General features: G+C 44.9%; 1 protein-coding gene across 1 annotated transcript; it reads right to left on the reverse strand.

Moving 5' to 3' along the window:
• Window positions 1–1,485: 1,485 nt before the first annotated feature.
• TPX2 (TPX2 microtubule nucleation factor) lies at window positions 1,486–10,512 on the reverse strand. Its single transcript, XM_066561629.1, has 16 exons — window positions 10,410–10,512; window positions 10,025–10,150; window positions 9,717–9,825; window positions 9,034–9,165; window positions 8,243–8,365; window positions 7,686–7,819; window positions 7,221–7,378; window positions 6,635–6,806; window positions 6,380–6,518; window positions 5,798–6,014; window positions 5,483–5,581; window positions 4,634–4,810; window positions 4,367–4,513; window positions 3,715–3,826; window positions 2,872–3,038; window positions 1,486–2,424 (listed from the first exon to the last, which is right to left on the reverse strand). Exons 1-16 carry the CDS (start codon window positions 10,510–10,512, stop codon window positions 2,314–2,316), a joined length of 2,226 nt encoding a protein of 741 aa, XP_066417726.1. The 3' UTR covers window positions 1,486–2,313.
• Between the last annotated feature and the right edge of the window lie 2,251 nt (window positions 10,513–12,763).

Genomic DNA, 12,763 nt, shown 5'->3' on the forward strand with positions numbered 1-12,763 from the left:
ACTCCAAGCCCATACGAACACCCCAGAGCCTTGGAGGCACAGCTGGCTGAGGCTCCTGCCCCTGTTTGCAGTGGGGAATACAAGAGCCCATGTCTGGGGGAAGATGTAATGTCTTTTATTAGACCCAAATGATACCATTGGGGAAAAAACACTGCCAAGCTGTCAGGCACACAACCCCTTCCTCAAGGCAGAAGAGGCCATGTAGGGCCATCAGGGAAATCCAGCTGCTTCATCCTTCAGGGCTTAGTGGCTGCTCCAGTTCCACGGCCTCATGATCCTGCTTGCCTTCACATTCTTCAGCAGCTCATCATCATTCCAGCTTCCTCCTGACTCATCATAAATATTTGCTGCTTCTGCTGCCCACACGCTGCCTTCTCCAGAGCTGGCACTCGAGGAAAAAACATCTGAGGTTCTGTGATGTCCCCAGCCAGTAGCAGATCACAGGGAACAGCCCCACCATGACAGAAATGGGGTTAAGGCAGACAGGTCAGATCCACATGGATTTTCATTTTCAAGAAGAGGATGCTGACATGTCCCTTGTGCTCCAGCCACCCTGCAAATTGTCACAGCAGCAGTGACAGCAGTTTTTCTGGCTGTCCTGTAACTCTCAGCTCAGTGACACGGGGCTATCAGCAAAGTCAGAAAAATGTGGCTGAAGGCAGACTGGGTAATTAGATCAAACTTTTGGGCCAACCTCTGCCACAGCTACACAAAGATGCTCAAGAGAAGGGAAGGAAAAGCTGAAACTTGAGCAAAATGGAGCCATGTCTGAGCTCACCAATTCCAAGAACCCACACTGCCATGGGGTCATTCATCCTTTTAGTACTTCCCCAAGGCTCTCATTCTCCAGCTCCTCAGCTCTAGCTACATAAAACCTTTAATTTTTTTGAAGAATCCTTGTATTTCAGTGTGAGTGGCTTTTCCTCTTTTAATCACAGCACTGAAGTTTGAGGCTGGTACTCTTGAAAACATTCCCATAGAGACCCCAGCTGTTCTGCAATGACTTTTCTTGGGCATCCCACTTTTTAGGAGAATTCCTGCAGAAACATCATCTCTCAGGTCCAATAAACATTCATCTTGGAATTTAGGTCTCTAAGGACTTGCTTCCACTGCTATCTCTCTCAATCTAGGATAAAATAGCAATTCTGTGATGTACTTTGGCAAGAACGAGACAGCATCTCTAAGCACCCCCTTAGGTGGAATCTAACACCTAGTTTGAACTCTCTTTTTCACCCAAAAATCTGAACAAAAAGCTACACATTCTGGGAATACTTCTTCAACAGTATCCCAGTTCAGAAGAAATGAAAGCAAATGTTTTCCATAACCACCAAATAACCAAGTTTGTCCAATTAGGACAAATTAATTCTAAATTTCCATTTCTCCCCCTCTACTAAGCAGCACAACAGTAGCAAGCAGCCCTGCTCATGGGTGTAAGCAGGTATTTCAGCAAAATATAAAAGTAAGAAATCAGAGCACAATATCAAGTAAGAAATAATTATTAAAACTTTAATCTAGATGTGTCCACTCTTCATAATGCCAGCAGTTTTGTCCTCCAACACAATTGAGCACTTGGGCTGTTTAGTTCTGCTTGCTGCCCAAACTAGCCAGAGATGCTGATGGCTCTGTAGCCAAGAGACCTGCACTAGCAGAAGCTGGGGCAGCAGCTCACAGCAAGTCACTTGCCAGATAAATGTCTCCCCAAACAGGGCTTCAGCTATAAAACAGCAAGGTGGTTTAATACTCTAATTTACACAAAGAATTACCTTTAAGCGTGGGCAAGATTTATATTTGTGGTCATCTAAACATCAACAAGGAAGGCCAGACCCGCGCTACACTGGCTTGAAGGAACCTCACTTAACACAATTCAAGCTAAATGTAGACTAAAATGCTAAAAAACAAGACACTTGAAAATAGCACTTAGTGTAAAAACATAAGACAGCTGTGCCAGATGCACACATCTGTGTGGCCAGTCTTTATCAAAAACTCTTCTGCAGGAAAGGGCTTCAGCCCACTAGCCAGAGACAGCGAGCAGATTAGGAATTTTTATTTAGTTAGGTATAAAATATCTGTATGCAATATCAAAACCTGGTTTAGTCTCTAGAGAAGATAGGGTCTGTATACACAGCAAGGCCAGGAGGCACTGCTGAAATGCCACAGGCTCAGGTGGAGTTTAACTACTCAGTACAACAATGAAACCAAGCATAGGAGTTCAGACTGAGCAGTCATGGAAAAACAATTGCTCCCTCTCTCCCTACCAAGGGAGTGGAGAGGGATGGGATCTCCCAGCATTTGTCACATGGATGTGGATGCTCATCAGCATCGGAATCTGTCTGAGAAGTTGGGAGACTTTGGCACAGTCAGTGGTTGATGACTGGACTTCACTTCCAGGCTGCGGTATTTGCGTATTGGGTTTGCCTTGTGAACCTGTGGAAAAATAAATATAAGCAAGGGCAAAACAAAGCAAATGGTTGCAGTTATGATGAAGCTGAAATTTGCAGGTGAGCTGTGGATGAAGTGAAGGTAAGCATCTGCCTGAGACCACCACACCACCCTGGGCACTGGAGTGAGGTAGTGGGAAAATGCACAGCACATGCTGGGGTTGTGAGTTTTACTAAGATCATTCTGCTTTGATAACTACACATGTGCAGCTCCAAAACTCAGCCATCTCAGCACAGCTGCCTTCTTTGTTTGCATGGTTTTGTAGGTTTGGTTTTTTTAAACCAGTTGTGAAGTTAGTGAGTCATCAATTTGCAAAAGGGAACCTTGAAAAGGCAGTTTTAGCACAGCTCAACTGTGACATTAGCTCCATAAGGATATTCCCACATTCCTTTGGGTTACTTTATAGCCCTTGCTCACAAACAGCTCACTTACCATTTCTTGTCTTAGCTTAGCAACTTCTTCCTTTTCACGCTCCTCTTGTTCCTGCCTGATCTGCTCCTCATACCTCTCCTTTAAGGCTTCTGCGTCTGCCAATCGCTTTTCAAATTCTTGCCGTTCTCTTGCTCTTCTTTCTGTTGCCAGCTCAAAGCTTTCAGGAACTACAGAACCAGAAAGGCTCTCTAAGTTTAGAAATAGAGGAGATAACATTGGTTCAAAGACAGTCAGGTAAAGCAGAGCAGCACTAATGTCAATGGAAGCCTCCCTTTGGAGAGCTTCCCCTTGGCAAGGGTGGTTAGGAGATACCTCCAGGCTTCAGGAAAAGAGAAAACTTTACTCCCAGACGTGAGCAGTGTTAATGCAGACGTCACCCCATCATGGGTGTTCTCATGGGAGGGAGCAAGCACACAATTGTTAGTACAAACAAGCTTTTGGCTGGTTTTATGCTCTACAAATCTCAGCCTACCCAAGCAATAAATGCCTTCATCTCACTAGAAACGGGAGGGAAAGAGTGACAGCGCTGCAGAAATGCCAGCTGTCTCTGCAGGGAGCTCCTCACATTCTCAGTACCCTTATCCTGAGCTGGCACACATCAATCATCTGCCAATTGCAGCAGAGCTTCTAAATACAGCTGCCATGCTGGAGCAGGACAGGGGGGTGGAGAGGAAATCCCCCTGCTCCCAAGGGACACAAGCTGTTAGGCAATTAGTTGATTAAATGCAAGGCACTATCGGCTGTGCTGATGAAGAAGAGGCAACAGCCAGAAAAAAACATGACTTAATTGCCTCAGTTCTGAGCTATCAGCCAAACCCGTGCAGCAAGTACTTGCAACTCCACCTGATAGCATCCTATGTTCCTTTTTGGGCACAAAAGGCTCCTGGTAAACCACTGTGTTGGGACGAGCTTTAAAACATGCTGCCTCTTTCTGCCTTTTCAAGTCCTCTTCAAGCTGCAAGAAAAGAGAGCACATCAAGTGCAGGCAGAAAGAGACCATCTCCTCCTGACCCAGACTCCAGCACTTCCTACACTGGAAAAGCCATGCTGACTTAGTCAAATAATTTCCATACAAAATTATACTAAAGCCAAAAATTGGTGTCACTTGTTGCCTAACAGTTGCTTTGCCAAAAAATAGCCTGAAGAAAGTTTCAGGTGTCCACTGCAGACTTCACATGAGAAAATACGTATATTATTTATGTGACAATAAATTCCTGGAGATAGTCAGCAAAGAGATTCAGCTGCACAGAGCTGGTGCTTAGAAAATGCCCCACAGCTGTTCATACAATTGTGGTAAATCCCATAATTTACCACTAAGTGAGAAAAATAAAAACAAACCATTGACCAATCCTTAACCCAATAGCACAAGTCTCATGCCAAGTACAGAAAAATTCCAACTCAGCTACTGATTCACTTCAAGGAGGACAGTTTCTCTAATCAACCACAACTCCAGTTGATTTAGGTCTGGTCATTCCCATTACCCTTTTCATCCTACCTGCTGTTTCCAGCTCTGGAGTTTGGCAGCTCCCCGTTCATCCACCTGCAGATGGAATGGCTCAGGCTGAGTTGCAGTTTTGACCTTCTTTTCTGGCAGTTTAACTTGGTCAAAGTAAGGCAGAGGCAGCGCTTTGAACTTCGGCACCTGAAATAAACAACTCAAAATATTTCTTGTCCTTTCCCCGGAGGTTTAATAGACAACAGCAAATCCTATCACACTCTTTTTACTGAAGGAGTAGAATCCAAGATAGCTTTTGTTTCTTACCTCTTCCTTCTGTAGTTCTTCTATTTTTTTCTCTTTTTGTATTTGTCGCTCTCTGTCCCGGGCATCAAAAGAGAAGGGGCAAACTTCCACGTGCCTCTGCTCTGGCATTTTGGGTTTGAAAGGAACTCCATAATGTGGCATAGGATTAGCTTTGATCACAGCCACCTCCTCTTTTTCCTAAAGGATATTAGCATTAGGATCTGATTTTTTACTTTTGTATAGGCTGCAACTCCTGCCAAGCAAAGCCACAAAGAGTTTTGAATGAGCTCCTTTGATAAGGGGCACAGCAGGGTCACACAAACAGTGGACACTGCAAAAATTAGGAATCCAAGAAGTACCAATTTACTGGCATCCTGAACCACAGGCCCAATTCTTCCTTTTGTGAAACCACTCTCAATTCTAGTACTCATTCAAATTAGACTGTAATTATTTAATATCCCCTTGACAAGAAGGAAAGGAAGAAGGATGTGAAGCTTTCAGAATCCTGCTCCCCACCTCAGGGAGAAGAAAGGTCATGTGTAATATTTGCCTTCAGTGACAGAATAGGGAAGGATGAGAAATCTAAGCAGTTCACCTTCCTCATTTATAGCAGCAACACCTCAGAAACCCTCATCAGTGCCCTAGCATTTAAATTATTTCATTTTTAATGAGAACTTAGTTTCTGTAAAATGAGTAACAATAACCAGATTGTTTCAAGTGAATGGCACAGGCAAAGGTAACCACTGGAGGAACTGCTCACAGGAGGGAAGGAAGGGGCTTCCAGCCCCAGAGCATCCCACCCACATCCAGAGGCACAGCAGGCACTGCAGTGAGAGCTGGGCCTGGCTCCAGCCTTGTCACAACTGTTACCTTTTCCTCCTCTCTGCCAGACACACGGGTCCTGCTTCTCAAGGTAAAGGCTGGAGACTTGGCGACTGTAATAGGAAGTGCTTTCTTCTCTGGAACACCCTGTTCAGAAAAGCCAGTAAGGAGTTACCCAAGGCCAAGTGCCAAGAAAACGCCTCAGAGAAACAACCTGACAGCACAGGATGTACCTACTGTGGTTCTTACCTAATGACAGGCACTGTTTACTGAGATCGTTAAACACATAATGCAACATAGCTACAAACATTTTGAAGCTCATTGCCACCAATTCCCAAGCCTGGGTATTATTAAACCTCTTACCACAACATCCTCCAGGATTTTTGTGGGACATGGCCTGGAATGGAATTCGAAGCGCTCTTCCTCCTGCTGCTTCTTACTCTCACGCTCCTGAATCCTTTTTTCTATTTCCAGCTGAAAGCCAATAGGTTGGGTGAGCTTCTTCACAGGGGGTTTCTTGGGCAGGAGTGGCCCACCCTCAAAGATTTTGTGATTGACTTCTCGTGCTTTGAATTTGTACCTATGCAGGAACAATGGAGACAGTCACCAGTCATACACTGTATGTTAGTGTGCAACTACAGTTAGCAATTCTTCCTTTGCCTTCAAAACAGCAAGATTAATAAGGAAAATCTTATGGATTGTTTTCCTAGAAATCCAAACCTTTGCCTACAGGCAAGTTTTGAAGTGCATGCAGGCTGCATTGCTATATTGGGTTTGCTTTACTCATCATATACTGTACTCAACCCAAGATCAGCTCTCCTAAGAGCACGTTCTTCAAAATGAATTGTTTATATTTCACTCCCCTACAATCAGAGCTAAAGAATTATGAACAACCTAAAGGAATCTCAATCATTCCCTGGAGGACTAGGGTAAGCCCTTACTTACTGTTGAATTTTCTCTATTTCCTCTGCTTCTAACTCTGCAGCAGGTTTGCAGGTGACAGGTCTCGAGCGCTGCTTCGTTCGCAGCACTGGTGTTTTGGGGTGTGTGGGCCCAGCCTTCACTGGCTTTTTTGAAACTGAGCCTACAAATTCAAGTCACAGAGACCAGCAGTTAATGGCAAGGCCTGCAACAATCACAGGCCATTTGCTCAGAGTAGTCAAAGCATCTCTTGCTCTGGACACAGCCAGGACAACTCACCTTCCTCAGATTTCCTGCTCCTCAAATGGTAACGAGGGGGTGTGCGTTTTTGGAACGCTTCTACCTGTTCAGCAATGGACACATATTCTGTTGTGGGTTCTTCATGTTTTCTTTTGTTTCCCTGGGACAGATTGAAAGGTTTGGGGACAGTGTGCCCCTTTGGCATTCGCACCTGGAGACAGAAAACCACAGTCAGTATTGGCCAGGAGGTTTTGATGACATTTCCTTTCCCCACTGATGCACAGTATCTGTCCCTTCCTCTCACTGCAAAGAACACCTCACCTCACATTAAGCACAAGTGTTAACAGTCAGAAAATGCACAAGTTATATTGGGAAACTCTATTGAGCAGATTAAAGCACAAAGTGGAATGACTGGAAGATCTGACATTAAAGGGCTCCTTTTTCCACAAGGTTTCTTTGGAGTCTTGTGGCAACACAGAGACACAGGAAGTCTGCAGTCACACTTGCACAACACCTGCCTCCTGTGGTAACCTCTCTGCGGGTATCAGCCCAAGCATTGCACAAGCAGCAGGGAGGTGATGGCAAGAATCAGTGAGCTGAGTGCTGGCAACACTCTGGCTCTCACCGGAGAAGGGGGATGCTTCCTCAGGACTGCTGCAAAATCCAGCTCCTTGTACTCGTTCCCAGGCTGGCTTTCTGCATTCTGTTTAATTCTATTCTCTGTGCAGAAGTGGAAATTAATTGGCTTTGTTACTTGACCAACAGGTTTCTTCATGGGTTGTCCTAGAGAAAAAGAACATGTAAGGACTGGAAGACTTTTGCTGTGGGGTACAATTTGTGGAAATAAAAAAGCATTTAATTTCTAACAACTAGGTAAATTTTTAGAGAACTCATCTTTAACATTTCAAAACATGACATAATCCAAACCCACCTGTTTCCAGGCAGTTTAGGGGCTGATCTACATTAAATGCCTCCTAATAGTTATTGCAAAGTCTGAAATGCTTGTTTTCAAAGGTACTTGCACAGCTCTGTGCAGCACTCTCCAGCTGAGCCCAGTGCAGCTTCATTCAGCAATTCAGGCAGAGCCCACCTGCTCCAGCAATAGCTGCTTTCAGAGACTCCTCGTTCTTCTTCCGCAGCTCCATAACCTCCTGCTGCAACTGCTGCATCTTTTCCAGCTCCTGCTCCTCTGTACTCTTTGCCTTGCTAGAAGGTTTGGTCCTCCTGCATAAAGACATTAAAAACTAAGATATGCCTTTCTGCTTCCCTGGTTATTAGCATGATGTTTGTGCAAGGAATATGCTTATGTCCAGCCTCACTGTAGGAGCATCACCAGTTATAAAAAGAGATGTGCTTGGGTTTTGTTTGTTCAAGAAATCTCACAGCCAGCTGCTATTCTGCAGACTCATTTGCTGTGTGCATTCTCAACCCATTAGGAAGAACAACTTTTTCCTCAAAAGAAAAGCAAAAGCTTTTCTGTGCAGTGGTTCAGCCAGTGAAGTACATTTCATCCTAATACTGTTGCCTTGACCCAGTGTTTACTAAATGTGATACCATCACATGCTAAGTTGAAGCTGAAAACACACAGCCAGGACTGTCACCTAAATCAACTGTGATTAGCACACAAGTCACAAGAAAGCCACGTACTTCAACATTGTTGGCGTGGAGGGCATGGTCTGTTTGCTTTTCCCTCTCCCTGGAGAGAGGTCAGGATCCTGCAGGGGCTCTTTCTTTGTGGACGTTTCTGTCACCTTCTCTCTGCTACCAGAACTAAGAGAAAAAGTTGTTAGGGCAAACCCCTTGAATTAACTGTGTTCTAAATAAGTTACTACCTGCAGCTCTCACCACCATGCATAACATCCCAACACCTGGTGAGGTCTAAGGTATGCCAGGCTGGCCTTACCTCACCCCAGGCCCAGGTATGGACCATCCAGCTTTCTCTGGTACTCTAAGGCTGCAGAAGGGAAGATGAATTACTGAGTTTTTGGAACTTTTCTGGAAAAGGGAGGTACACTGTAGATCACTGAGATACAGCCGTGTTTCAAAGATCACACTTCAATTTCCTGACCTCAAGCTTATCACCATATACTTTAGTGGTTAAGTTAATTTGAGAAATATTTTGGCTGTGACTTGTTCATAGCTAATGACTGCCTGATGACTTCTGGATGGATAAGTTCAGACAAATTTAAAGCTGACAGACACTGAGTAAGAAGGTGAAGAAGCCCATGCTTATTTAATTCACATGTCCATCTCCAAACAGAGCAATGCCTTCAGTATTTACAGCCATTTCTCGTTCATGAAATCAGTATCAGCAACCAGTTCCAGCCACTACCCCCTAACTTTCCTGTAAGAACCATCTCAGACAGGCAAAAACCCTTTCCAAAGAAATAGTTGTAGCCCTTTTCCCAGCCCTAAACAGAAGGACTTGGATGACATACAGTCTCATTTTCTTCAAAGGTGGAACATCTTCCTTATTATCCAGGGCATTAGCAATTCTCTCTGCTTTGATTCTGCCTGGCTGCTTGCGCTGCTGGGTCTTCCCCTGCTTTGCAGCCAGTCTCCTGCCTGGTCTAGAGTAGAACAGAAAGTAGAAGTCAGTTTTCCCACAGATCTGAGTACACACCTGACCTGGATAACACATTTATGCCAGTGCATCCCCTAACTCCACCACACAAATTGTGTTTGACACAACAATCCAAAGACAGTATGATTTATTAAAGTTTAACAACCCATAAACTAAATATTCCTTTCTATATATGAGCATGCAGAGCCTCTTGCATTCTTATCAAGAATGAGTTCTGCCCAAGTCAGGCAGATATAAACAAAGAAACTTTATAAGCCACCTCAGTTTCAGATATCCACACATTCCAGAAGAGAAGCTCCTGGTGCTGCCGAGTCTCATTTGACAAGTATGTGAGACACTGCATTACATTTCCACCCTAGAGACTGCCCCTCCAACTTAGCCAGCAGATCAGATGTCCCAATGCACCATCTCCATGTTGGAAAACTCCAGCCCCACAGGATGTCCCAAGAACAGCTTAGAACTGCAGATCCTGAGAGCAAGGATCTGCTTAGTTACACCATCATCAATCACTGTACAAACTGAACACAAATATTTCACCTCTGAGGGGCCTCTGCAGGGGCAGCAGCTCTCCAGGTTGCCAGGGACCCGATGATATTCTGAGGGACTGTGTTGCCCTGGGCACATTCTGCTTCACCATCGTTTTCACCTGAGAAAGGGGCAAGTGTCAGCTCATCTATATACACATATACAGAACAACAACAGGTAAAACCACAGGAGACCTTGTAGATAATGTAGATGTAGAGTTTATGAAGATGGCCCCACAAAAGCCAGACAGAGGCCTTTCCATTTTGTCAGTGAAAAGCAGGTAAAATTTATTCCCTCCCTGCCACACCATGCCAGCTTACTCATTGCTACTTCTTGTGATGGGACAGAAGACAGAATAACATCAGGCTTTGAAAAAGCAGGGCTGCAGTGTGAGACCTTTGCCAGATTTTCTGCAGGAGGGACATTCTCCAGATTGGCTTTTTCATCTGTAAGGAGAGAAAGACTTTCACTATACACACTGTTAGGAGTTGTTAACAATACCCCAGAATATCATTATGAGGTTAACAAAGGCAAGTACAGATGACAAAATTTAAATACAAAAAAAAACAGAACTAAAGAAACCCCATACACGATGAATTAAGCAGTTAACATCATGATTATTGGGACAGAAGCCAGGCCTAAAACAAGGATCACACCAAGGTGTCACCCAACAAGGAACACCTCAAGGGGTTGGAAGCAACTTACCAAACCAGGAGTCTGCATTGTGCACATCATCCTCATTCAGAGTTGCAAAATCAATGCAGATGTTTGGGACATCAAAAGAATAACGGGATTCTGGCTTAGACATCTTCACAGTCACACTCTCCCCAAGAGTCCTCTGTCTGCACTGCTACAGCCCTTTAGACAACAACAGGGAATCAGTGGAATCATCCCCCACCCCTTTTCCTCTGCAGAGTTGCTAGGGACAGGCACTGGGACAGGCATTGGGACATCCCTCCCTTCTTGCACTTCACACCTTTGGGCAGAACTCCTCATAAGCAATGCAGAGTTTTATCCTACTGCTGATCTGCAAAGCTAAGGATATTTCACCACTGTTGACATTTGCAGGTACAAAACTATCAGAAAGATCAAGTTTTGATGGGATTTTTTCTGTACCTGTGGGTGCCAGAATTGTATTTTTTAAGGAGTAAAGTATAAAGTTTTTCCAGAAAGTGATTGATTACCACTTCCTTCCCTCACCACACACAAAGAAGAGTTCTTACCCTTACAAGATTTACAAACCTGATGAGATACACTCCAGAGCACTGTAATGCACAGCCTCTCTCTCTGAAGGGCTACAAAAAAGTGCTAACAATACAAAGGTGCTCTTCAGTATAATAAATTGATTTTCAAAGCAGGAAGAGGGTTCTCTAGAACACTGTAACTGGGCAAACAGTCAGAAGGAGGGCAGCGTCAAGCCCTCTTGCATTCCTTAGCACTAGCCCAAGGCTGGCCAGGCTATAAACAAACTGAGCACTGTGACCCATGTCAAACAGTCCCTGCAGTTAATTAATGAAGCACTGACAGCAAGAGGAGTCCCTGTGTCAACAGGTGATATTAAACTCAACGGAACAGGAATAAAGCCAGTGACAAAGTTATAAACTCTGAAATTATACAAAACCTTCTTGCAAAGGTGCTTTTGTGATGCCTTAAACAGCTGTGAGGCAAAGCCCACAAGGATGTTATTAAACACTCTCCAAGGAAATCACCTGAACTTTTCTTTGATGAATCCAAGCAATTCCAAAGCAGCATATTCCTAACCCACAGAGCCTCAGCCCTGAGCCACCTGTCTAGGCCGACCACACATGGTTCAAAACCCAGATGGTGTTCCTCAATAAATAAGAAAATGGTCAAGAGTACAGCAAAGCAGTGTTTAGGGGGTACCATGCTGGTCACAAACACTGTGGGTGCACTGAGAAGCCTCCAGCTCCCCAGAGCAGAGCTGTGATAGTTAAAGGCAAGAACGTCATTAGAGAAGCACCAGCTACATGGCTGGGAAGATGTCAAGGTAGGGCCCAAAGAAGGCAAACAGAAGAATTAGAGCCAAAACCAACTGTAACTGAGCTCGAGACTCGGCTGGAATCAAATGCTTTCCTACTGCCCTTAATCAAGATAGAATTTCTGTCAACACTTTAGACTTTTTTAAAAATCAAATGCGTCATCTGCATTCTCCCCTCACCCTCTCCCTCTCCAGTCAGAGTCAGAGCTCTGGGCATCATGTTTCACAGCTACTTGTGCCCACTGCTACATTGCTGCAGTTTGCAGCTTTTTACTGAGTGGAGCCCATATTCCATAGTGTCACCACCCTCATCACCGACCTCATTGCTGACCCCTTTCTCTCTCCCCTCTATCCCAGACAGAAGAGAATAATCAGGAAAAGGATTGTATTACTGCCTGTTTCATACTCTGTTTCTTGAAAGAGACAACAGGGAGATAAAAGTTATTGTGACTGAACTCCAGAAAGTCCATTTCAGTCAGATGAACTCATGGCATGTGCTTCTCAAATCCCTACATATCCTCTAAGTCCTGCCTGGAACAGGACTGATGGTGAAGCAGCAGCTCACTGAGAGGCATCCTGCTCCTCCACCCACCGACTCAGGCTGGGACAGGGATCAGCCAGGAATGCTCCAGTGATTTATCACTCCTGTGCCCACCACCAGGCATCTGCAAACCCAACAGGCTCTGCCAAGCACAGCCCACTCCCTGCAGGCATTTTAAAACACCCCATCATGATTCTGACAGCACAACCACATTTATCTCCATCCAAAATTCTTTCTCTCCACCGCAGCATTCATCCACCGGAAGGGAGGCGTGGAAATTTTCCCTCATTAATAGGGACGTTCCCTAATTAGCAGGCAGCGTGTGCATTTCCCAGGCGTGATTACAGGCACGCTGTAATCCTACACAGCTCGGCGTGGATTTAAAGCATGACCCTGCTCTCCCCCACATCCATCACCTCCCGTGTCGACGCGGGTGTCTGCAGCCAGCCAGGGGAACCCTCACCCCCCTTCTGCAGGATCAGCTTTCACCTGCTTTGCAGAGCTGCCCAGGCAGGAAAG

Source organism: Molothrus aeneus, chromosome 17 (assembly GCF_037042795.1).
Source record: "Molothrus aeneus isolate 106 chromosome 17, BPBGC_Maene_1.0, whole genome shotgun sequence".
Classification (NCBI taxonomy): domain Eukaryota; kingdom Metazoa; phylum Chordata; class Aves; order Passeriformes; family Icteridae; genus Molothrus; species Molothrus aeneus.